Source organism: Simochromis diagramma, unplaced genomic scaffold, assembly GCF_900408965.1.
Source record: "Simochromis diagramma unplaced genomic scaffold, fSimDia1.1 OVJJ01000685.1, whole genome shotgun sequence".
Lineage (NCBI taxonomy): Eukaryota > Metazoa > Chordata > Actinopteri > Cichliformes > Cichlidae > Simochromis > Simochromis diagramma.
The window spans coordinates 6463851-6488759 of record NW_024387477.1 but is presented as its reverse complement, the minus strand read 5'-3'; the positions used below and the strand labels follow the sequence as shown (position 1 = coordinate 6488759).

Genomic DNA, 24909 nt, shown 5'->3' with positions numbered 1-24909 from the left:
GAGTGCTTCGGGAGCGGGGGGGGGGGGGGGGGGGGGGGGGGGGTGTTGATTGCATGCCTGCATTTTATAACCCATGTTGCATAACTGTATGATCTTTGAATGATTTTATGCAGAATAAAAAAATGCCACACTAGATTAAATATTTTCAGTTTGTCTTTGCTATTGTCTTTTATAAAACCATCACCCTAATGAGGAATATAATTGAAAAAAGAGGGCCCGTTATTCTACCCTGGAACACCACCAAGTCATTGGTTCAGGTATGTGGATGACACCTGGGTGAAAATCAAATCTCAGGACATAACACAATTCACTGATCACATAAACTCGGTGGACCAACACATCAAGTTTACAGAACTGGTGAACTTGAGTCTAAAGACTGTGAGATTTCCATGAGTAATGGGGATATTTAAAAGTTGATGTGTACTGTAAACCTACGCATACGGATCGATATTTAAGGTTTGACTCTCATCAACCACTGGAACACAAACTGGGTGACATCAGGACGCTATAACACATGACGAACACCATCCCCACAGGTACAGCAGCCAGGGAAGCAGAAAAACATCACATCAAGAAGGCCTTGAGCAAATTTAAAGGATGCTCTCGGCATCCTTTAAATTTAGTGATCCCTTATGTGTCAGAACAGTTGAGATGCATTTTTTCTCAACACCCCCCCTCTGTCGCTTTTAAATCCCGAAACACACTGCCTCAAAATTGGTCCACCCCAAGAATCCGGTCCCCCGGCACAGAGTAACATAGTGTACGCTGTTAAGATCCAGGAGGATTGCCACGATTTTTACATCGGGGAAATCAAAAAACCTCTGGCTAAGCGGATGGCACTACACAGAAGAGCTACCTCGTCAGGCCAGGACTCTGCAGTCTATTCACACCTACGGGCCAGTGCCAACTTTTTCAATGAAGAGAATGTTCACATCCTGGACAGGGAGGAACGCTGGTTTGAACGGGCAGTCAAGGATTCCATTTATGTGAAAAGGGAAAGACCTAGATCAAGAAAGGGGCCTAAGGGTACATCTTTCAATGCTATGATTGCAGCCATTTCCCAACTCTCTGTGAATGGTACATTGATCAATGGTCATTGATCAATGGTCATGACAATTTACATATTAATGATCAAGAAACTGACCTTACAGCCATTGTTCATCAGTGGCATAACATTTCCCTAGCTATGATGTATCTAAATAAAATGTGAAGCGGGTCACGGAAGATAAGTAGTAACATATCCGCATTTACAATGTTAAGTTAGTGTTTTTATTCTATAATCAATAAAACTTTATCGGCCAATAAATGTACTATTAAATGTATCACTACAACATTAAGGCCCTTTAACAGCTGCTCCTTTAAAATTATATGACAATGAGGACAGTGTATTTGTAATTTCATAATATGTCTTTGTCTTGTTATTAGGTGCGGGTTTATGCCATATTGAGAAAAAGTAGAGTACTGGATGAAAATATTACATGTAGCTAATAGCTAATGCAGGCTAATACTGTTTGGTTTTACAGTTTTATGCTGTGTTTACTGTCAGTACAACATAATACACATTTCTGGCAATAGTTAGAAGGTTGGCATGCCCCAGAGTGGAGCACCCAGAGGTGAAAAGGAAATGCATTTATCGCAGGATCATAGACTGCCATCTGTAGGACTCCAGACAGAAGTTCAAATGAGGCAAAGTTATTCAGAACAGATTGTTCACTTCCTTTTTCATTTGATCACGTTTCACAACATTTTCACAATGTTCTGCAGTTATCTATATTTCTCCTTCACTGACTTACTTAAAGGAGTGAAATTACTCAGCCTGTCATGCCAGAACATTATGGCTGAAATTATGAATATATAATTGCGCTTGAGTACCCCAGTTTATTAGAGTGCCATTCCTAATCGACCTTTCTCACTGCAGATATTTTAATGCGTCGTGGCAGGTGTAGGCAAAGGTGTAAATAATGAGCTAGAATCTAGCTAATTATTAATCATTATACATGATTGTTAATATCATTACTCATACTGTCCTGTCCTTTTTGTTTTTTTTTTAATTACTGTGCACTCCTTCAATTTGAACTCACACTATAAATCTGGCCACTTCCTATTGCAGCTTTTAATGAAGCAACCTCGTACATACAGTGCTTATTCTCTGTGTGGTCAAGCTAGGCTGAGACACAAGAGGCCGCTCTTGAAGTGAAAAGGGCGAAAGCCAGCGCAGTGGTTTTCCCGTTTGACAGCAGGGGCTTGTTTTACAGCACAAAACAACAAGGATGAAGACTCACAAGCGGCGATGCAGCAACACAGATAACATTAGGGAGGTGTAGCTGAAGTACCGCCATCTCGATCATCCGGCAAGCGAAGCGACGTAAACACCAGGCAACTTGAATGTCGACGGAGCTGCAGAGCCGCATCTGTGTGCCTTAGTTGAAGTGCTCCTGGATTTGTTGTTGTTAGCAGCCAATGCTAACTATAGAAGTTGCGAGCTAGCTGGCCTAGCAAGCTAATAGTCAAAGCGAGTTAAAGACAGTTTAGCCACATATGTCTGAGTTTTAACCAACCCGGAAGACTTAACGCGGGGTTTGCTTAGCTGATGGAGCCAGCTAACCTTGTATTAAGTTGTTTAAGAACTGTAGCTTTGGTTGAGTATCAGTCATAGTAGTTGCCTAGCTCGTCAGTTAGCCACCACTTTCCGTGGAAGAATGAGTAGAAAACACCGTCATTTTAAAGGAGCCGAAGTCAGCTGCTGTGTGAAATACGTTTTATTTGGATTCAACATTGTATTCTGGGTAAGTAAACACAATGTTGTTACTCATTCCTTGTGTTTTTATTAGAAATTTCACGTAAATAGTGATAACTTGAAGTACACATTCGTGTAAACGTCGGGAACGTTAGCACCGTTGCAGTTGGCCAATGGAAGTTGATCGCTGAGCTCCATCTAGTATATTTTTTTTTTGTTTGTTTTTTCCTGAGTCACTTGATTTTAATGAAAGTCACGTTTTTTTTCCATCCATCTATGCGGTGTTGTTGATGTTTATGTGTGTTGTCATGCACAGCAGATTAGCTTGTTCTAACAGAAGTAAATTGTTGTAAATGAGGAGGAAATTATTTGTTTAATGTAGGACAGTGTTCATGCCCTAAAATGTCAGCTACACACTCTATTTATTTAGGATTTAGATTTTTTTTTTTATTCCCTTTTTTTTTTTTTGCGTGCCTCTGCTTATTACTTGTAAACGTTACAGTTTTCCATTTAGAAACTTTTGGCCATCAGAGACAGATTACTTATAAATGTAACTTCTCAATTTAAATGTAAAGTTTAGTAAAGAAAAATAAAGGAGCAATTTTCTTTCATAATAGTTTCTGCTCCTAGTTGAGCTGAGCAATAGCATAATTCTCACCAGAACTGATGGGGCAGTGGCAAGTGGTTGCACGTCTACTTTACAATACCCCTCCCTCCATCTTTATCCCGTCTCTGAAAAGTTTCTCTGTTCAGTCTTGCCCACACCTCCCTCCTCACTCATCTGCATCGCCTCTGTGGGCTGGTATAATATAATGTCTGTGGGTGAAGGAATGGCGTGTCTGTCTGCCCCAGGAGGTCTTCCCACACACAGTTTAAAGGAAAAGGCCATACAGTCTGAATACCACCCAACCCTCCCCTTTCCATGCTTTCTTTCACTCTATACTATAGCACCCAGACTGTGCGGGACAGCATTGTTTGTCTTCGCTCACACACCCACAAATGCACAAAGAGTAATGGTGAGAACAAAGGCTGGGAGGGGGGCTTGTAAGTCTGTGTTTTCTCCCATCATACAGTTGCTCTATCAGACTCACAAGGAACACAGACTTCATGTATATCTGCCTTTTCTGGCATTGCTCAAACTTTCCTTATCGCTTCCTCATTCCGCAACACTTTTCCTTCAAAAACAAATATGAGTGCACCATACCTGCCACATATTTCCATGAACATGATATTTGTAGATACAGAGGCTACTATTATCGACATAAATACAGAGTTTATTGTAATTTCATCTGAATGAGCAATCAACAAGGAAATATTGAGTCATGGGCTTTCAGCATTGTATCTGACTCATTGTGTTCTTTTGCAATGTTTGACAGTTAGGCTAAGCTAACAGTCATGTGTCTGAATTCTCTGTAAAACAGTGAAACAAGTTCCAGCTCGCTGGCTGTTTCCGTTAATAATCACTAGAAGATGTTCTACTCTTGTCTGTGTGCTGCAGAACTGGATTTGACAGACAAGCCAGTGCATTGCTGAAATAGAAAGAGATGGGGTTTATACTCCACAAATCAACCCATTTGTCTTTCCTCTAGTGATCTTGTCAGGCTTGAAAGGGCTGCCTAAATTGAGACAAAATGCTTGTAAGGCCATAAATATTGTGAACAAAATGGAACAATACTTGCTTTTGGTGTGAGGTTTCGCAGTACCCAGGCTTGCTGTTGACAGCCAGGCATTCTCACCCACGAACAACACACCTTCTCTCATCCTTAGAATAGACACATTCCCCACATCCAATTAATTAATCACGTTTTCTGCCTGAGCTGCTGAAATGTTTGGGAGCTCTGCACGCTGTAATTAAGAGCTTGTTAAGCTGTAACCAAGTTGCTGAGTTGGTTGAATGCAAGCGAGAGTGTTATTAGCCAGCTACAGCTCTGTCTTTTCACATTTGGCACCAAAAGGCAAGCTGCATGATTACAGCTCTGGAGCACACCTGTAAACAACCAGGTGTGACGCTATTCTGAGACATGCTCTGTGACTTAGTCATGGATAAACTTGTCTAGTTATTGCAATGTTGATTGCATTACTGATAGCATTTAAGGAGAGCAAGACTTTTTATTGCCTTACCTTTGGCACAGAGGACAGTCAGATTTTCTCAGTATTTATGAAATGAAGGAATAAATGTTGATAAGCTACCTTATTTTAAAGATCCCGTTGTGTGTGTGTGTGTGTTCCTAGAACATATCTTCCTTTCTTTGGTTTTCAGCATTTCTCATATCAGGCCGTTTCAGTGACTCTACCTTAAAATGGCGACATGGCAGCTGATGTCTTGTATCACAATATGATATATTATGCCACTTCTGCCTTTATCTCTTATTGATCATTTTGAATTGATATGTAGCCTTAATCACTGAACACAATATGTAAGTAAATTTGTCAGACAGCTTTGCAATTATAAAGGTTATAATGTAGTTAATGGGTTGTGTTGGAGTCAATATTTCATTTCTTGTTCTGTTCTCTCATTTAACAGAACCCAGGACCAGTCTTTGGTTAGTGGTTTTAGATCAGTTTTAAAAGTTTTTCCACTGGGCCAATGATGAAAGCTATTGATAATGTTATTTACATTAGCCATAACACTGAGGAATACCACACTGATGTGGGGACGTTGTCATCAGAAATTAAAGTGCTCAGCAAATTTATTAGACTCTCATTCAATCTAAGGTTTATACCACAAGTAAATGTGCAAAATTGATGTTTTTAGTAATTACCAAAATTAATTATGTTTCTGTAAAAATTCATTCAGCAGTATGTGTAAATATTTTTAATGTTAAAATATAATTATTGTTGATGTCCATGAATTTTCAAAAGCACTGGTTTATAAAATAATTGGAGAAAATTGTATTTGAAAATAATCCAATGTATTCTTAACACTACTCAACAGGACCGTCAGAATAAAAATGAAAAAAATAAAAATGTTGTGTAATACGAAATAAAAGTGCCAGTAGTATTTAAACAAAAGACGTGCTAATAGAAAACTAAAAATGGCTTCTGTCCACAAACTCAAATAAATATTTAAAAGAAATCAAAAAGATTTTCTTTTCCAGTCCAAAATAATAAGTTTGCAAAGTTTACAGATGATTCAGTTTATGACTTCATGATTGCAGTGGAATGAGGCTTGCTCTTGTCTTTGAGATGTTCCCAGCTGCTGATAACTAGACATCCTCTCTGTCATGACTTCAGCCATTTGAGAGGTGCAAGAGCCCCCTTTTAAAACCAACTCATCTATACGCCTGTGCTTAATACTAGTAAAACAGAACAAAACACAATTAGAAAAGACAGTTACCAATCACTGTAGTTGAATATCAACGTTTCTCAGACAGTGTAGTGTTCAATGCAAATGAAACTTTATAACCCAAAGAATAACTACCTAATGTAAGGTGGAAGAGGTTTAGTAGAAAAAATGCTAATATTAGAGTGAGAAAAAATAAAAGACTAGGAGACAGTGTAGCTACTCCTGTTTAATGGTTTACTATCACATTTCACTCATTAGCTAACAAAACTGAAATGGTGTTTCTTTAGCAAGTATCATCCTGAGAAGTTTCTGAGAGGTCATCTAACATAAACATTATTAACATAAACTTAACTCTCTAAAATTGACCCGTTCGGAGTTGACATCACAGCTCGGGGTACGTTCGTGAAAGGAAAGCGCCGCTTTGCATAGTCTACATTTAAGTTTGTTTTCTGTGAAATGCTATCATATTTTTTTTAAATGTCTGTTTCCATTTTCTGCCGTCCTCCTGTTTTGTCGTTTGTGCTACATTTCCTATTTTCTACTTGTGTTCTGCTTCTTTTCACAACTAAGACCAACACATGGTGTCAGAGTGCGCTTAGTGATATTTCTTCCTTTTTTCTGTTCATTCATTCTGTCTCAGAATCTGGTGTTGAATCTTTAATGTTTATTTTCTTTGGACGTTCGAATTAAGTTTTGATGTAAAGAATTAAACTGCAAAAATAGTATATATATTTTGTAGCCATGTGATGCAAAATGAAAGTATTAGTATTAGTAGTAAAGATATATGTTGTGGAATGTAAGGAGCTTAACAATTTGCTCACCCTGTCGACATTGCTGCTGAGATTGAGAATCACGGTGTCACACTATCCCCCTCATTAAATATTCATTTTTTAGGGAGTCATGGAAAGGGGATTCACACTATATCCTGTGTGTGTATGTGTGCATGCGTGTGCAGGAGTGGGGAGCTTGATTTGTCTGCCAGTTAGTAGAGGTTAATGGGATCAGCTGGCTTAGGGAGGCATCTTTTCAAGTGTTGATAATCTCTTAGTCCACATGGAGAGAAAACCCTCGCTCTGGGAAGGACATATTTTACAAGCAGCACTTGACACCGAAGGAACCTTGATTTGAATAATAATGCAAATAAAGAGACATCTAGATTCAGACTTTATTTAATTAGTTTCTGGTAAAATACATAGGTTTGACAGAATGATCAAATTAATCAAAAGCAAAAGAAATGCATTATCCATGCGGGTGAGATTTAAATGAACAGATCCTGAGTGTTTTAATAACATATTGTTAAAAAACCAAAGGTGGTGACTCGTACATTGTTGTGTTGTACAAAGAGATTAGTGCTGTAACGATTTATTGAGTATTTCAAATAATTCGATTGTAAAAGAAAAGTTTTCGACAGAAATTCTTTGCGTCGGCGTTTCATTTAACACACTGCTCTGTAGCACACTACTGTCACCATGGACAGACAAACGCAAAGGTTTAACACACATTTGCGACTAAAACCAGACTTTAAACAAAAACACTGATAACACAACAACAGCAGATGGTGAGCTCAGGTTGAGTGAAAGAAAACATGTTTCTACCATCCAGAACTGCAGCGCTGTTCCTGTCCTCTCTGTTAAAACCTTTACTGGGGAAAAGGTAGCAGGTTTCCTTCATCAAAGCACCTGATCAACAAAGTCCCAAAGCCAGCTGTCTTGCTTAAGGAGTTTCTTAATAAGGTGAAAAGATTGTCTGGAGGACTTTTTGCTACAGAGAGTGGTATTTAGAGATTCGTCTCACATATCTAATTCTATTGCCACAAGCTCACCTGAATTTGATTCAGGTTGTGAGAAAAGTTAGTCAAAATAAGGATGTTACGCAAGCACTATACAAAGACAGTTTGTGTTGTGTATTCTTTCAGTAAGTTCAATCTAAAATGTACTGGTCTGTAAAGGGAAGTTTGATTTACAGATAAGGTTCCAAAAAGCACAGAGCACAAACACATACTGCCAGTTATCACGGTAAATATTTCACAATACTGCTTAGTTGATCTGTCCTGTCAAATCTCTGCAATAGATTAAAAAACAAACAAAACAACACATTCAGTAGAAATTAAATTTTTGCTTAAACTAAACAGGTGAAAAGATTGTCTGGAGGACGTTTTGCCACAGAGAGTGGTATTTAGAGAGTCTATCTCAGGTAAACATTGATTTAAACTAAACATTGATTTTGGGCTTTTTCAGGAATCCATCCCGTCTGAAACTTACATTAACTTTATAAAGTATAAAATAACAGTTCACAGACCCCAAAATACTTTTGTGGTGTCTGCATGGTGTTCCTGCATCTTTTGGGATCTTACAAAGCTTCAAATGACGCGTCGACTATTAAATTAGTCGTCGACGATTTTAATAGTCGACGTAATCGTGACTAGTCGACTAATCGTGGCAGCCCTAATACACACACATTCACGGTCGTAGCCAGACGTTTTGGTAGTGGCACAGATTTTGCATCATGTATTTTGCCACATCAGTTTTTTTTCTTTTCTTTCACATTTCAGTGATGTAATGAATTAAAAAACTTGTCAAATAAATAAATCAAAATTTGGTCAGAGAAGTTGACTGATGGAATAAGGTCTCAGCAAGGCTTTGTATGTCACTAAACATTTAAAATAGTCTTCAACGGAATTTTAAAATCCAGTTGAAGACAATGCAGCGAAGCAAGAATAAGGATGAATGTGATCACCTGTTAGTTTTTCTTAGATGCCTAGCTTCTACTGCCTAGACCAGCAGAAGCTAGGCTGGTTGCAGAGGACTGCAAGAACGAGTGGGGTGCGTTTAACCTCCTAAGACCTGAGCTCTTCCATGGCATGCATTTTTAATATCTCTTTGATATTTGGGCATATTGGGACCTCATGAATGTAAAAACAAAGAATTGACAGATTTTATTTTATTTTTTTTACCTGATTTTTGTTTCTGACAAGTATAAGATCCACATATAAAGACATTCGTTTTAAATTTTGATAGAACAGTGGCAGTAGAATGTCCTCGTAAGTGGATATCAGGCCCTTGTAGAGAAAAATTTAGTGTTTTTAGGTCTAGACAACCCAAAACGTGATGTCCACGTAGGTGAACGCCAGGTCCTAGGAGGTTAAAAATGACTTGCAGAATCTAGATGGGAGATGTTTTGATTATGTACTAAAGGCTTCCTTGGTATCGACTGATGGGGTTGGTTTGTTAGATTTCTTAGGTGAAATCAAAAAGACTGGATGAGCTTAAAGATGCAAGATTGAAAATTTTAATACTATGCTCACCAAAATAATACCAGGATGCTTGGCAAGTTATTTGATATTATCCAGTGAGGAGGCAGAGTGACATCCCTAGTGAAATAACAACAAACACTTCGATTGAAAGGGGCGAAAAATGTTGGTGTCTGTATCGGGTTTTGGACATTTAGTTATTTTAAAAGCCTGTGTGGTGTTCCTCTCTGTGTTTAGACAAATGTTTGTGGTGTGTAACTCTGGGTACTGGTACTGTTACCAAATGCAGCCTAAAAGTGATATGGAGTTCTCTTGTAAACAAGTAATGTTTTTCACTGTTACTCAGAATGTGTTGTGGTTTCCAAGGTCTGATGAGCCAACTAAATGCATTTCCGTGAAAATATCTGGTTTTGTGTGTTTACTGGCATGAACTCTTCCTGATTAAGCGGAATATTGCAAAAGCAGTAGCTGGACTGAGCATGTCCCGCTTGACCCTCTCAGATAAAAATGTTTCCATTAGCAGAACTGGAAAAATGCCACAGCTTACCATTCAGCTTGTTTCTTACTGCATAATTGAATTACAATGATTTTGGTGTGGTTTAAAGCTGCGTGCCAAAGATTAGGTAAATTTTCTGACGCCTAACTTTATTTAGATTTCTAAAAACATGGCAATGGGTTCATTGAAAATTGGCAAAACCAGTATGGTTTTGTTTGTTTTTTTTTTTGTTTTTTTTTCTCTTTTCCTTTTCCTGCCCTGGCTTTTGAGGCTGACTACAAGTTCACTATTCTGTTGGGAGGACAGGCAAACAAGCTACTACTGATGAGATTCCTGGATAGATTGTGTACTGCTCTTTTTGTGTTGGTGCACAACTGTGGTAAAGCGGTGTAGTGTAGGGACCTACAGGAACCATTATCATATCCAAAAAAAGGTTGTTTTTTTTTTAAATAAACTCCTGAACCATGGAAAAGAACTGGAAAACAGAGCACTTATGAGCAAGGCTTCTTCTGGGTGTAGTCACTAGAGGTGGAAACTGAGAGCAGGCTCCAAAATGTCCAGTCTATTGAATTGCTTTGCCTCCAAGCTTTTCAGTTTCTTTCATCAGTGCGTCAAAGCGTGCTAAGGTTGCACTTTGCAAAACAATGATGTGAAACTGATTGGAATTTTTGCACACCTGAGTCATATGCTTGCCTTTTTCTGCTCTGGTCCTATATGCTGTTCAGACTCGGATAATAAAACTGTTGTATTGATGCTAAAATGCCTTCTTTTTTGCTTAAAAATATTGATCAGCATTGAAGTAGAGAAGCAAAATGAATGAAAGCTTCCATAGATTCCATTTTAGGGTTGAAGCCAAGCTTGACAAAGCTGCTTAAGTAGTTCAGTGCCCCAAATTGGTTATTAACATTCAAATATAGAAAAATGAAAGCAGCATTGTACAAATATCCTTATTTTGAAGAAGTGAACTAGTAGTTATCCATGTTGTCTGGCGACTCTGATGCATTGTGTTGCTGTGCATTTCATGCCGCAAGACGCAAGTGGTTTCCTTTGTCACGGTTTTCAGCTTCTTTAATCTGCATGAAAAGCTTGAAGTCAAAGGCTAAGTGCTGTAATACTCCCACTCTGTCAGTCTAATCTCTTCTGATGTCTGCCTGCATACACTGACTCTTCCTGCTTGTCACTTTCCAGTTGAATCTACCACACCCTTCGCTATAGACGCTTACATAACTACCAGGTCAAGGCAGCCCCCCCCAATCCAACTGCTGACTGTTGTTGTTTGCAAGACTGTCACGTTGATCTTGTTAGGTGTGTGCTAATGGGCTGCCATTAGTTTACCTGCTTCTCGCGATTTAATCAGCTTCCCAACAAATGATTTAACACAATTTCAATGGAGCTATTATATTTCAGGCATTACCATTGGAGTTTGCCCCCAGCTCTCTCCATCGACATCCTAAAACTCTTATGAATGCCATTTTGTAGCAGCTAAGCAGCTGATTAGACAGTAACATTTCTACGTGTAAACACCAGAAACCGGTGATTTTTCTCATCCTGTTGCTATTCTCTTGTTTTTGTGTCATTTTTACATCTTTAGACACCGTGGGCTAGTAACACAGCCACTTGGCTTTCAGTCAAGTTGAAGCAGTGAGCCTTAAACTCGTCCTACACCGGGATGAAAGACTAATATTGGACGGATTTTCTTTAACCCTTACAGCAGCTCAGTGTAATATCTCTGTGACTTAATCTTTGAAGAATTCACTTTATTTAAAAGCTCCTAAAATCAGTTTTTCTTTTATTGGTCTCTTTCCTATGTGATTCTCTCTGTTTTTTTTTAAGTGCACTGATAATTAAAAATGAGAGATCCCTTTGTTCTTATGTGAATATTGTTAGAAAGGATGCAGTGGATGACAAAAGATGAACTAGATTTTTATTTACCACAGTAATACTCAAGCAGTTCTGCTGTTTACATATGTTGCCAGGGGGACACCAGTGTAATCTGCACCACTCCCAAACCATTCCCGGTCTTGCTACAATAACAACCGTATCATCTGTAATAAACTGCTTCAGTTTGTATCAGTTGCCTCCCGTCTCACAGCCGCCTCTCTGTGCTTTGTTTTACAGTTACTAGGAGCTGCATTCTTGGGTATAGGCTTGTGGGCATGGGCGGAGAAGGTATGTATAAACACATGCACACAAACACGCTGGCTACGGGTTACCACATAGCTAAAATTCTTCCAGATATCCTAGCTGTAATAAGCTGGAAGTATAATTCATCGGATGGAGTTTGGATGTAAACAGAGCTTTTGAGAAGAGTGGCGTGGAAAATAGAAGCTCCATTCCTGTAACACTTTGTAGCACTTAAAGGCATATAACCTCATAATGTTCCTGGTAAACACGTCTCAGGATATGAATTATGCTCACTGCTGCAGCTCCAGTGTGATGTGTAACTAAGTTTTGTTGAACCAATATCGAGCTAATGGTTAAATTGTTTTTCCGGTGATTGGAGCTTTAAATGGCTGTGGCTGCAAATAAGGAGCCATAGGGTCCAAATGACACACTCATTTGACTTACAGCTACCAGGATTTGAATGCCTTGTGCTTCGTCTCGTATGAAAGCCTGTTGCACGATAAATTGGATCGTATATTTGCGCAGAAACTGGTTCACTGTTTATTGTCAACGCTGGACAGGCTACAAAGATCAGGTGTTGCCATTAACCTCTCGTGTGCAGTGAGTCATGGCTACGTTCAAAACTTCTTTCAGAGGAGTTACCAGTCAATTTGTTCATTAATTAGCAAGAAATCGCTGCACAAGCGTGGAACCATGTACTGATTAGTAACGTCTGGTCATGAACTCTGTGCAAATCGGCATGCGCTGGAGTACCTTTGTGGAGCAGCGTGAATAATTTAAAGGGATTAGGGTGAATGATGAATAGTGGTTGCTGGAAAGTCGTAATGGTGAGTTTGGGTCTCAGTGACTAAGATGATTAGTTTCAAGCCTGCTGTGCACAGCCAGACTACATTATTGTTTCAGGGCCTCCTGCTAAAATTTAAATGCGTGCAGTTTATTCTGCAGCAGTGCCATAAAAACATGAGCATCCAGCATTGCCTTCATCCTACAGTTTTGTCCTTGCTCAATGCAGAGGGAGATTAACTCAGTACGAGAGCTGTCTCGACTTTAGCTGCAAGTGTTGGGCATGTTCACTACAATATATGACAAGCAAACAGGATGTCAGACTGAGAGTGGATACACATAGTGGTTTCCTTTTTCAAAATAACTGAAAAATATAGCAGGGATCAGGGTTGTACAAAAATATGTTAATAAAACAAGCTTGAACTCGTTTTTATGGAGCTTTCGCAAAGTACCTTCTTTAGTGTGCTATCCAGAAACAATAACGACGCCCACTGTTACTGCGGAAGAAATACTAATTTCATTTCCTGCTGGATTTGTGTGATGTTTGCTCACTTCCAAAGAAATAAACTGTCTCTATTTTTCATTTTAATAATAATAATAATAATAATGGATTGCATTTATATAGCGCTTTTCGGGACCCCTCAAAGCGCTTTACAATACCACTGTTCATTCACTCTCACATTCATACACTGGTGAAGGCAAGCTACAGTTGTAGCCACAGCAGTCCTGGGGCAGACTGACAGAGGCGAGGCTGCCATATCGCGCCATCGGCCCCTCTGGCCAACACCAGTAGGCGGTAGGTGAAGTGTCTTGCCCAAGGACACAACGACCGAGACTGGGCTCGAACCGGCAACCTTCCGATTACAAGACGAACACCCAACTCTTGAGCCACGATCGATTTTAATAAAGACAGCCAGAATATAAACCAAAAATGTAGGGGAAAAAACCCACATTTACAGTTTTATAAATTGATTTGCAAGGCTTTGAGTGAGATAGGTATTTGATCTCCAAGCAAAACATAACATAGTACTTGGTGGAGAAACCTCAGTTGGCAAGCACAGCGGTAAGATTTTTCTCATTGCACTGAGCCCCAGACTGAGGGCGATTTATGTTCATTTTCTATTTCTTTCATTTCGGAATAATCGCACCAACAGTTGTTACATTCTCACCAAGTTTCTTGGTGATGGTGTCGTAGCCCATTCCAGCCTTGTGCAGGTCTACACGTTGTCCCTGACAGACTTTGACAGCTCTTTGGTCTCGCCCTTGGTGGTGGAGAGGCTGGACAGGTGTGCTTTGTACGCTTTTTACGCTTAACAGGCTGAGATCAGGACTATCCTTGACTGACTGATTGATTGGCTCTGTGCCCACACACACTCGTGGGAGCCAGAATTCTGGCTGGTTTGCAGGGGATGAAATACTTGTTTCACTCAATGACATGTGAATAATTTCATATGTAAAGCAAACTTTATGTAATGTGTTTTTTCTCGAATTTTGGATAATATTCCATCTACCTCCATTAAAATGAAACTATCATAAAGATTAGACACTAATCATTTAATTGAAAATTTTGGAAAATTCAGCCTAAGATCAAATTTATTGCATCAAAGTTGCAATATACAGTATAGTTAAGAATTGGGAATGATTACATGTGAAGTCTGTCTTGTTGTAAATAATTCTAAGAACGCAGAGGCTGACAAAATAAGATGGCGGTCACACTGTGGCTTTCAGAGAGGAGAGTGGAAGGACAAATGTCTCTGTGTTTTCAGGAGGCTTTGAAGTTTGCCTGTTGTGAGAAGTTACTTGTTTTATAATTTTGCCACAAAAATGCCATAGAGTGAGTGTATGTTGCATTTAAACTGATAACAAAACCTCAGCGAGGTTCTTTATTTTATTTTGAAAACATCACATTGATATATAAGAATGTAATGGAATAACAGTATTTCAGTTTATTAAATTTCCCTGCTACAAGTCTGCATCTGTGAACGGGGCCCAGCAGGCTGTGACATTAGTTAAATCTCACTTTTTCTCTTTGACATCACAGGCTCTTCTCAAGGTTAACTGTGTTTTTGTAAAAGGAGAACTTTTACTGAGACCTTGTCATAGGGATGGTAAGGATTGATTTTGAAAATATTATGGTCTGAATTTTAACCACTCTTTTGTCTTCCCCTCAGGGCGTGCTGTCCAATCTGTCATCCATCACAGATTTAGGGGGCTTTGACCCTATATGGCTCTTCATCGTCGTCGGAGGGGTCATGTTCATTCTGGGCTTTGCTGGATGTATCAGAGCGCTCAGAGAGAACACCTTACTGCTTAAATTTGTAAGCCACCTCTAGGCTTTATGTGCACAGACACTGTTTTAATTATTTCACACCCCTTAGATCTGCACTTCACACCAGGGCTGAAGGTATCTGTGTAGCAGGTGTCAGTTTGACTCGCCTGAGCCAAATGCTATGAATGACGGTGTGGCACATCATACCTCATCAGTAAACCAAATCCTGTTTAATGATCAGAAAGGTATACTGATCCGCTGAAGCCTATTTTATTTGTATGCGTATTAGGCAGTTCTTTCTTCAGCCACAACACCACCAGGATTTATTTGGGTTCAGCTTTATTGATAAAAACCTGTGACTGACAGAGACAAACTCGCCTTGTTGCTGCCTGTGATTCTGAGTAGCTATTAACTCCAGCAGATGTCCATTAGCAGCAGTAAATCAGGCATCAGCGTGAGGAGCTAATGCGGCTTTTGTGCATTTATCATCAGCATCTTCTCCTACATTTACTGTAAAGGGATTATTCAATAGGACCTGTGGGAGTGCAGTTTTTATTGCCACACTCTCACTTAGCAAATCAGGACAGGCCCTACAAACTGACCTGCACAGGAACATTACATTAAAGTTGTTCTTGCACTCATTTTTAAGCAGAAGCGGGGAAAGGCACAGGATTTTCTTTGGTGCTCCTTGTTCCCTGCTTGAAGTGACAGGTGTATTGTTTTCTGTTTGCATGTGTTTATTTGTACTTTTCAGTTTTCTGTGTTCCTGGGTTTGATCTTCTTCCTGGAGCTGACTGCAGGGATCCTTGCCTTCGTCTTTAAGGACTGGATCAAAGACCAGCTTAACTTTTTCATCAACAATAATGTCAAGGCATACCGCGATGACATCGACTTGCAGAATCTCATCGACTTTGCCCAGGAATATGTGAGTTCACCCCCACCGATGGTATCTCTTATCTTAAAATTGTTCATGTCTCTTTGCTGGAAGAAGTTACTCCCTTTCTTAGAAATGCGGCTGTACATGTGAGCTCAGAAAATGATGAGTCAGTCTTGTTATGGTAAGAATGAAGAGACTCAGCTGCTGCAAATGTGGAGTGGTTTTTCTGATTAATGTGATTGTATTTCGGTCAAATGGCTATCCAATTATGTGGAGGAAGCAGTTGAGATAATTTGCTCCTGTGTGTAAACGCTAGGTTCTGTCATGAGGCACCCTAAAGGCGATTAGATTGGCTTTTGTGTTCATACTTGAATCTCACTGTTTGTAGTCATTACCTGCCATAGTAAGCTAACAATCTAGGCTGACCTGAGCCAGCCTGTTAAGGGCTCAGATGGCAAGATCAAAGAAGGTACATCTGTGTGTTTACTAGAGTTGGCTGTTTAATCTCTGCTTGTTGTTGTTGTTTGTCCCAGTGGTCGTGCTGTGGAGCGCACGGGCCTGACGACTGGAACATGAACATCTACTTCAACTGCACTGACAGGAATCCCAGTAGGGAGCGCTGTGGCGTTCCCTTTTCATGCTGCATCAAAGACCCTGCAGTGAGTCGCGTTTCAGCAGCACAAACAACTGTCCATAATCAGCTTTTTGTTTCGTGTAATACTCTGTAGCCATGCATCATGTGTGTCAACATGAGAAGTTTCTCTCATGCAAAGAGTCATTATTTCAAACCTTCTGACCTTAGGTAAAATTGTAACGGATAAATGTGGTCGAGGATCCCATTTTAATCTCCATTTGGTTTGGTTTTTTTGCAGGAGGATGTCATCAACACGCAGTGTGGTTATGATGTTCGGCAGCAAGTGGTTGGTATCTCTTCTATTTCTGTAGATCTCTTTAGACAAGGAAATCAAGGAAATCTGTAATTTAGAGTCCCAACAAATTGCAACGCTTAACCAGTTCTCATACGATAGAGTCAGCTGCAAATGTGGAGTTCTGCAGGAAGAAAGAAATCTTGGTTAAAATGATGCAATGCTGCTGGAGAGAAATACTCCCGAGTGCGAATTGACTGACAGCCTGCAAACCCGTTTGACTGAAACGGTCTAAGTTGTCGAACGCAGAGTGACAGTTGGGTTCATTTGTATTGGACTTGATTGTCAGTCGATCAAAAAGTGAATTTGTGTTTGAAATGCAAAGGAAAACCAATTAAATGTGAGATTTTATGGCATTCTCTGCATTCTCTCTTTAAAACTACTATAGGTAAAACCAGATGGCTGGTGTTAGATATAGAGAACATAGTGGGTTAAGTAGCTTACACAGACGAGTCTGTATGCTTCTTGCCTTAATAACAGATTGTTCTTCTAACAGGGATAATTAGGCTCCAGTTATAGCCTCAAGAGCAGCCTTACTACACTCTGTAATTGGCGACTCAGTGGGTTATGCCAGTCCGTTCCCTTTTCCTCTGTGTGTGTGCGTGTGTGTGTGGGTGTGGGTGTGTGGGTGTGGTGGTTACAACTCACTGCACTGCAGTCAGAAAGATTGCTGTTGCTAGGCGAGCTGCAGTACAGTGAACCACCTGCCATTGAGTTGCTATGAATTCATTTTCTGTGCGCTAACGCCCTGGCCATTGACATTTTGCTGAAACTATCAGGGATGTGCAGAGAGTTCCTGTGCAGCACCTGAGTGGGGAGCAGGGTGGGAAAGAGGAAGAGCAGGAAGTATGGCAAGGACAGGAGCACAACAAAGGCAAAGGGCTGAAATAGCTTTAGAGGAAGTCCACAGCTATAACAACATTGCATTTCCTGCTATTTTTTTTTTTTTTTTGGCTGCAAAGTGGCTCTCTCTACCTCATTGGTCTAAAACTAGATTTCAAGTTCTGGGAGAGAACAAAAGATTTTCCTGGTTGACTTGTCTGAAGGATAACAAAGAATGAATTGTACAGCGGCACCGATTCTTAGCCCCTTTTTAGTTTCGTTGCAGCGTTAATTAAACCCGTTTTTGTTTTGTTTTTGGTTTTTTTTGTAAAAATGTTCGTGTCTGAGTAAAGCACGTACATCATCAGCTGCATCCAAAAGCAGAAATGGCCATCTGTCAGGCAACAGGAAACAGCTTTTGTCTGTTCAGTCCACCAGTGTCCTTGGTGGAAAAGAATACACTGCATTGATAGTCAGCGTAATTGAGAACACTGACATGTTGCAATCTTAGGCTGTGACTCAGCTTATCGTGAGGTCTTCACGCCCTCATCAACTGTGATGGAGTCAGTGGGCAAAACACTATCTTGTGTTTGTGTCCAGCATTAGTCATAGGGCAGAGTACCAGTTTTTGTTTAAATAATGAGCAATGCCAGCTTCCTCTCAGAGAGCTGATCATTCAATATGTTGTAAATTAAACACGTTTTCTCGCTCAAAACTTTAATGCACTTGAATTATGCTCATGTTTGTGAAAAAGGAGTTGGACCGGCAGAAGTTTATCTATACGAAGGGCTGCGTGGGACAGTTTGAGAAGTGGCTTCAAGACAACCTGATTATTGTAGCCGGCGTCTTTGTTGGAATTGCACTTTTACAGGTAATGAGCTGTTGTTTGGAGATTTCTCACACTAAGAAACCTGCTGTATCGCAAATGAGGCCTTTAATTAAAACTAACAATAGTTCTAGTTTTTTGATTTTATGTCTTCGCTTCCATCTAGTGTTGAGAACATGTAACTGTAGTCTGTTTTTTTTTGTTTGTTTTTTGCCTTAATCCGGTGACTTAAAATCCTGTGTGGCCTTTTTAAAAAATGTTTTTATTTTCTTCTAGATTTTTGGTATCTGCCTTGCTCAAAACCTCGTGAGTGACATCAGAGCTGTCAAAGCCAACTGGTGACAGGAGAATTGAAGTGGGGCGGCCCCAGCACCAAACTCGCATAGCACACCGTCCGGCTGAGGCGGACAGCCGGCAACTTTTGCCACTGAGCTAAGCAACACACACACACATGCTCTCACACACTGATATGTGTGTGAGTGACGCTTGAAAAAGAAAATATATTTCACAGACAAACCAAACAGTCAGAACTTTGTTTACCACTCAGCTGGGATTTTAACCCAAATATACAGAAGAGAGTCCTGCCTACTTTTTTTTTCCCTCTATTATTTTTTTTCTTTCGACAAATTTATTTAAGGCACGCAGTTGCACAAGGACTCCAGAAAACTCGGAGATCAGAAGCCATGGATAAAAGACAACAACAGCAAAAAAACAAAACAAAATGAGGAAAAACGTCTCCTTTTTTCAAAAGAAAAGAAAAAAAAAAAACTCAAGCAACATGTTGTCACAGGGCCTTTGTCCTGCTCAGCAAGGGGCTGAAGATCTTCCCTTAAAGTCAGCTCGCACCCACCCCCACACTTCCTTCTTCTCCAGAGGACGATGACTGGCTGGCCGCATGGATTCGTCTGCGTGTCATTTTTCTCCTTTGTGACCTTTTTTATGACCACTAAAAAAACAAACAAAAGAGAGACAAAAAACTGAACACTGGTCGGTCATATCTGCAAATTTAAGTCACTTCAAGAGTTTTCTGTTCAAGTTCAAATGTAAAAAGTGCCATTAATTTCCAGTTTTGTGTCCTTCCTGTTCTGTACATGGAACTTGTGCACCTCGACCGCCCCCTTCCCTTATACCTCAGGGCCTGGCTAAAAATGTGTTTCCTTCCGCCAGTTAAAAGCATATCTTATTTTTCCATCCGTGTCTGTTGAATTTAGATAAACGCCAAAAGTTACCCCATTCGCCCTATGGTGATTGCATCATCTGTTGATTGAGTGTATTGTATGACATGAAATAGTAAGGATTGTAAGTGTGTGCTATACAGAGAAAGGGGGTTTAATGATAGAGGTTGTTGTTTATCTCTGAGCATCCCTCAGGCACATGGGATTGCTAGTTTGGGGCCTTTTTATCTTCTTTTTTCTTTTTACTTGACTTCTGTGTACCATATTTGTCTTATATTTTTCTCTTTGCAAAAGAACATGTGTCTGTTGTTAAAGACGTTCTTTTAATTCTTCATTCATTTCCTGTCATTTATAGATAAATCTGTTCTCGGGTTCATTGTTAAGCTTTACAGGCACCTGTTTTACTTCCAGCTCATCAGTCAGCTGCAAATTAGCTTCGTATTGTGAATGTTAGCGGTCCTAATGGAGACCAAATAATATCATTAGCTAACTGCCAAGGTTTTGTCTGGCCACAATTCTGTTGTTATTAGGAATGCCAAACGATAACAAATGGCATTTCCACGGCCAAAATGTGAATTCATTGTCCCTCCATGTGGGAAGTGCCAGTTGAACCTAGAAATCAAATGACAATTAAACGATGTTACAGTAACGCTTTTATCTTTTAATTCAGTGCTGTCTTTTTTTATTTTTTTCCTTTGGATTGTTTTTTAAAAAATAGAATAGCAAATACACGCCGTACCTTTTTAATATTAGCGACAGTCTCAATATAACATGAATGCTGCTTTTAACTTTGACTAGATTATTGATGGTGTATTACAATAGTCGAGCTAACAATCTATCTCACGTGGCGGCATTTGTAGAAAAGGGTCTGGCCGCTACGGTTTCCATCTGAGGAAATAGTCACATTGTTTTTCATGTTAAAGTTTACACATTATACGTCACCACCTTTTTAATTATTATGGGGTCCCCCCCCCCATTTATTCAGTCATTCAGAAAACACTCTTGGAGTGAGTTCAGTTCTGCTATAACTGGCTTCACTCAGTAATTCTGTATATTATTCAAAGCATTTAACCACAACAGCTGTTTCTGGCTGTCACAATGTCATTCGGATACATTGCACAAGCTAGATTAGGAACGGATTTACTTGACTGCACACACAGGTTCATATATACACACTTTAGATATACACACACACACTCTCAAAAATGAGAAAACATGTTTGGAATTGCAATGCAGACTAGCTGAAAGATGAGTAGCATTAATATTCTGTGAACAGTGCAGGAAAACTTTCCCTGCTTCTCTCTCAGAGTCGGTCTGCAGAATACATATACATAGGAGTTCTTTCAGCGACGCCACCTTAAGATCGTCTGTCGTGTGCACATGTCACATGTTGCTTTTCACCCACGCCCCCTCCCTTTTGAAAAAAAGAAAAAAAAAAAGAAAAATCAAAAATCTACCTGATCATAGTGCACCTGTTTCAGAGCCTCTACCATTCTGATGTATTTTTAAACATCGGGCTCTTTTGACAAAAGAGGAACACACGACAAAGTGGGAGTCATTTGAGTTTAGGCACCGCGAATGCACAAGTAGAAATATCGCCAGCGGAGAACAATGCATCTGCACAAGAGCGACAGAGCCTTAATGACTTCTCCCCGGTTCAGGTAGATGCGTGTGTATAGGAAAGGCTCATTTATATCAGCACTTTAGGTCTAATCAGTGAGTAACAGCTTCCAGTAATCTCCAAAAACAGATTTCATTTAGAATAAATATGGAGTCGTTTTACAGGATGAACTTGCAGTTAATTCTCACCTGGAGTTATATTTTCGTGACGTGCCGCGAAAGTTGTTTGTCATGCTTTGTGTGTGAGCTTCTTTGATTTCACTTACTGTTCAGTCTGTTAGATGAATCTGGATGAAACCTGTGTGTGTGTGTGTGTGTGTGTGTGTGTTTTGTTGTTTTCTTTTTTTCTCTTCCCTCCATACATCTGTGGTTTGAAACGAATGTGTGTCACTAATTAACAAATGAGAAAGTTTAACAAATCTGTGAAGCATTTTCATGTTTTTTTTTCTTTTCTTTTTTTTTTTTCTCTCTCTTCTAAAAATGTTAATTGGAAAGTCTTTGCTCAGGGTCTTTAACACACCGTTCCCTCCAAAGACCAAAGAGAAATAACAGAAGAGTGCATTTGCATAGGAAGAGATCCTGTGTTATGTTTGATGAAGTGAAGAGCTGCACCCGTTTGAGTTATGCTGAGGATCTGGCTGAACGCAGGCGGAGGCCGTGAGTGTCAATTCTCCTGGACTACAGTGCTGCAGCTCTTAAATAAAAACCGCTCTGCAGCCAACATCATGCTTGAATGGATGTGCCAAGACAGTCACCTTGGTAATAAGGATAATGATGCCATAATAATTCGCAGTAGCCGCCTGGCAGGATTTAAATATGCAGACTCCACAGAGGTGAACTTGCTCGAGTATGTTTGTTTTTAAAGGCTTTGGCTAATTTTGCTTTTGTATTCCTGTAATGCAGGGTAAAGCAGGAGGGAGAGAACGATGCTAATTACGCTTTGTCCTTTATCATAATGGCCTTGCATCAAGAAACACCTTCTTAATTTTCTCTGCTTCCCCCCTGTGGGTGCTTAAATCATTCCTGAGAAGGAGCCTTATACATACCATGAATGTACAAGTCTGTTATCAGTGTGGACCTACTGCTCCACATTCAGTTTGAACTTCCCTTTATCCTGATGCAGTGCAATGCATAACATGAATCGAGATAAGGAATGTGAATCAAGAGTATGCGGAGATGTTTTAATGTTCTTTTCTTGAAGATTTTTACATTTTAAATATGTTGTAGCGAGCATGAAAGCGGATGAGCATTCCTTTTCCTCAGTCTCCAGGTGTGTGTGTGTGTGTGTGTGTGTGTGTGTGTGTGTGTGTGCGCGTGTGTGCGCGTGTGTGTGTGTGTGCAGACCTACATTTATATGCAATCACAAAACCTTTTTAATTAGCAGATACAACCAGTTAACATCGTCCTGGTTTCTCTGTGTAGCTGAATATGTGGATCTTTTTCTTTAAATACACAAACTTGTCTGTTCAGGTTGGAATAAACCATTATTGATTATTCATTTGTACTGATTGAATTATCTGTATGAGCCGTTTAAAAATTGCTTTACAGGTATAATTCAGAGTGGCTGCCAAGTGCGTCGGATGACATGTCCTGCGAGCATGTTTAACAGAAATGAGCAGCACATCAGACATTTGTACGTCTTACCTCATCGTGTGCACGTGCTCATGTCACACAGAATGCAGCTTAACTGGCTCGTTTGCTAGCATATGAACAGCAATACCACACGTGTTAGTACCGACGTTCCCAAATCGAACACATTTGTGGTTTGAACTGGTATGAAAACGCATTTGTGTTGATTTGGCGGGTTTTACAGAGATGACATTTATGAAGACAACTTGTTTGTCAGTCGGATATAAACCACTACAAAAATTTCTGAAGATCCTCTGTTTTTTTTGTTTTTTATGTTTAAAGTTTTGTGGATAACAGCAGAATAATGTCACAATCGGCCGTATTTTTCCGATCTGCCTACTCTGAGGGGTAACCTCGTGAAGAAGTGTTGTAAATGAAAACTGTGGGACTTGGTCTGTTACACTGTATATTCTGTTAATACATGCCTCTTTCATATATTAAAGGATTATTGATAAAAGTGTTTTTTTTTTTTCCTTTGTGGTTTATGCAAATAATCATGAATGCTGGGCCTTATGTATTTATTTCTTTTGTCCGAAATCCTTATTCATCATTAATGACACATGAAAAAGGAATGAATGGCCAGTACATGAAGTACATGATGAAGCCTAAGCAGCAGTAATAATTTTTTTTTTTTTTTTTTTTTAAATGTAATAGGTCTTTCAACAATCCTGACCCGTATTTGAGATTAAGTTATTTCTACTTGTACATGAAGTCTAATGTTACAGAATATTGTTTATGGGGAAGCAGGCCTACCTAAAGGGCAAAAGATGAATGCTAAACCTACTCATTTACTTACTCTGGGGGTGTTGCTAATGTGTCCTATGTTTACAAAGTCCTTTTAATTCATCATATTTGGATAAATTTAGCCAATAGAGGGAGACAAATAGTGATTCAGAGCTCAGATGCTGACACAGTGCTGCTGTGACCTCCTCTGCTAATCCTGAAAGTCAGAGAAAACGCTGTGCAAAAAGCTGTGCGTTTCTGTATTGTATTCTTGATGTTATTAGCTTTTGTAGAACAGCTCAGATCTATACAAACCCATCCCGTCGACCTGCTGTTGCAGCTCTGCCTTACGATAACAAGATCAAAGAGAAAAATTAATCAACTAGTTTAATCCGTGAACTTCAGAGACATTTTCTTACGCATCTCAGAGATGAAACACTTCATAGTTATGCACGCACTGCTGTTCTTTCCCTGGCAGTAAACAAATGACTTAACAGACAAATGTCACTGATCTTTTCCATCTTTGTTACTGTTTCTGGCCACAGGGGAAAACGAATACACCGAAAGTCTTAACTTATTACCAAAAAAATAAAGCATGCAGCTTCATGGAGAGACCAGCCAGTACAGCTCCCTCTTTTCTGATTTGATTTAGTCCAATAGATTTGACTGACCTTGTGTTTGTATAGGCGCAGGAAGCATCTTAGGCACCAACAATTCGCTTTCATACCATACGGTAGTTCATCACTGAAAACCAGAACAATTGATATCATTTAAAAGACACAGTTCAGAGAGATCACTGCTCGATGCATGCTCCATTTCCTTTATGAGAGACGTTTAAAGATGTAATCTCCAGATTGTATCTCACATCTGGAAGGCTACATCAGACTCTGCTGCTTCTGCAGCCCCTATTGTTACTGCCTTTCATCTTTGAGAGGAAAGCAGAGCGCCTGACCTTCTCACCTTAAATAATATTAATCACAAGTGTTATGCTTGTAATCTTTTAAATTTGTTTTGATATTATTTTCCCCCCACGTTCAGTGGAAAAAGTACGGGATGGGCATGATAACAGAACAATAGGGATAGATTTAATAACTTACATAAGTAAAGCCTCTTGTTATATCCTTATCCCCCCTTGTCCAATAACAGCACTCACTACATCAAACCTTTCCTTCAATTCCCGTGATAAAATGAACAGATATTGAGCATTTAGTCTCTGGCAAAATAACTCAACAATAAAGGTTAAACAATAAATGACAATCAGATTTTTCAATAATAGAAAAAAAGCAAAGCTGCAGTGTGAAAAGTGACCAGGACTACCAGCTTTATAATACTAGTAGTATTGATCTGAACCCACCCTTTTTTTTTG

General features: G+C 39.6%; 1 protein-coding gene across 1 annotated transcript; it reads left to right on the top strand.

The window, feature by feature from the left end:
• The first annotated feature begins 2106 nt into the window (after positions 1-2106).
• On the top strand, positions 2107-23279 carry tspan17 (tetraspanin 17). The gene is made up of 8 exons (XM_040016612.1): positions 2107-2786; positions 11888-11938; positions 14848-14994; positions 15700-15870; positions 16356-16481; positions 16695-16742; positions 18325-18441; positions 18673-23279. The coding sequence occupies exons 1-8, from the start codon at positions 2700-2702 to the stop codon at positions 18736-18738; spliced, it is 813 nt and encodes a 270-aa protein (XP_039872546.1). The 5' UTR covers positions 2107-2699; the 3' UTR covers positions 18739-23279.
• The last annotated feature ends 1630 nt before the right edge of the window (positions 23280-24909 follow it).